The 1,412-nt window shown below is 37.5% G+C and overlaps 1 protein-coding gene across 1 annotated transcript; it reads right to left on the bottom strand.

Annotated features, from left to right (window-relative positions):
• Nucleotides 1–4: 4 nt before the first annotated feature.
• LOC108354866 (superoxide dismutase [Cu-Zn], chloroplastic-like) lies at nt 5–1,172 on the bottom strand (the record flags this gene model as incomplete). Its single annotated transcript, XM_017606042.1, has 3 exons — nt 1,065–1,172; nt 775–987; nt 5–166 (listed from the first exon to the last, which is right to left on the bottom strand). Coding segments are annotated over exons 1-3 (477 nt in total), but the record flags the coding sequence as incomplete, so codon positions are not given.
• Nucleotides 1,173–1,412: the final 240 nt, after the last annotated feature.

The raw sequence follows: 1,412 nt of genomic DNA, 5'->3' as shown, positions 1-1,412 counted from the left end.
CGGTCAATTCGTGCACAACCAGTCCGCGTCCGATGATGGTACGCTTGCCAGTTAAGCTGATCAAGTGGTCGGTGAAAGTGGTATCAACAATGCCATTCGCATCGGCCTCCACATTGCCCAAATCGCCAACGTGGCGCACTTCATCGTCAGGCGCCCCATGATCCATCTACAGGGGGGAGTGGAGAGAAAATAAGTTAATTATTATGTATAAGGTTTTATAGTTTTTTTTTTTGGAATTTCGCTTCCTTGTTTGATTCGGCTAAATTATTAGAAAAAAAAACAAGAGGTTTAACAATCAAAGCTTTATCACTTAGGGACTATTTTTAAAGAGTAAATTCATGGGACTCGAACCTCTAATATGAACCCATGACACGGTACAAAATACATTTGCAGAACTTCATTATTATTGTTATATTTCGTTTGTTTAAATTTGTTGGTGTTTCATCATCTTCAGTGTAATTTTTCCTGCCACTACAAAACTTAAGGTCCTGCCAGATAAAACTTAATAACTTTGCCAGCAAAGCGCAAGACGCAAAAGGTATGCCACAATGAACGCCAAGGAAACAGTTTCGTACTGATTTTTTACTCGTGAAAATTACTGTAGATTTTATATATTTATATTAGCAGAGAATCAATGTAGAACATTTGAGAAAGCAGACGCATGCGCGAGAAAAGGACCATTGGAAAGCATTCGTGATCAGAAAAATTGATGAGGCAATCAGAAGGGAGTCTATAACTTTTGCATATTTTCCGACAAAACTCATATTCCAATACCTTATCGGGATTAAAATGTCCACCGGTGCTGGTGCAGCCATTTGTTAGGTCGCCCTTTTCGTGCACGTGGAAACCGTGCTTGCCTGGATCCAATCCAGTCAAGTAGACGTGCACATGAACATTCTCCGAGCAGCCATTCTGTATGAAAGTAACATTACCCTTAACGATGGGGCCCTCCATATAGGCAATGGCTTCCATAGTGGCGCTTTTCTGCTATGGACAATTGACAAATAAATGCGTGAATATCAACAATGAATGCAACAAAACTTTATTGAAAGTAGAATACGTACCTCTGCTAGGGCGCTGACCGCACACAATGCCAATGTGGCTATAAAGGCATAATGAGAGTGCATTTTTTTTTTTTGGTGATTTACTGAAAAGATAATAAACATTGGATTATTCAAATGTACAAAAATATACATATACATATATGTATGTATGTATGTACTATAGATATGTATCAAGAAAAGGTTTAATAGATATACTAAACGAGTTGGGGGACTACGATATCCATATCACACCTCACAAAAGAAAAAAAATAGGGCATGCACATGTTTTGCTTTACTGCATTAAAAATAAAATCGCATATACAGTAGTTACAAAAAGTAAAATTTATACCTTTTGTTCCTTAATCTTTA

The sequence above is a fragment of the Rhagoletis zephyria genome, unplaced genomic scaffold (genome assembly GCF_001687245.7).
Source record: "Rhagoletis zephyria isolate East Lansing unplaced genomic scaffold, Rhagoletis_zephyria_1.1 Rzeph_scaffold_39932, whole genome shotgun sequence".
In the NCBI taxonomy this organism is placed as follows: domain Eukaryota; kingdom Metazoa; phylum Arthropoda; class Insecta; order Diptera; family Tephritidae; genus Rhagoletis; species Rhagoletis zephyria.
The sequence above is the reverse complement of the archived record's forward strand: the minus strand, read 5'-3'. Positions and strand labels throughout refer to the sequence as shown.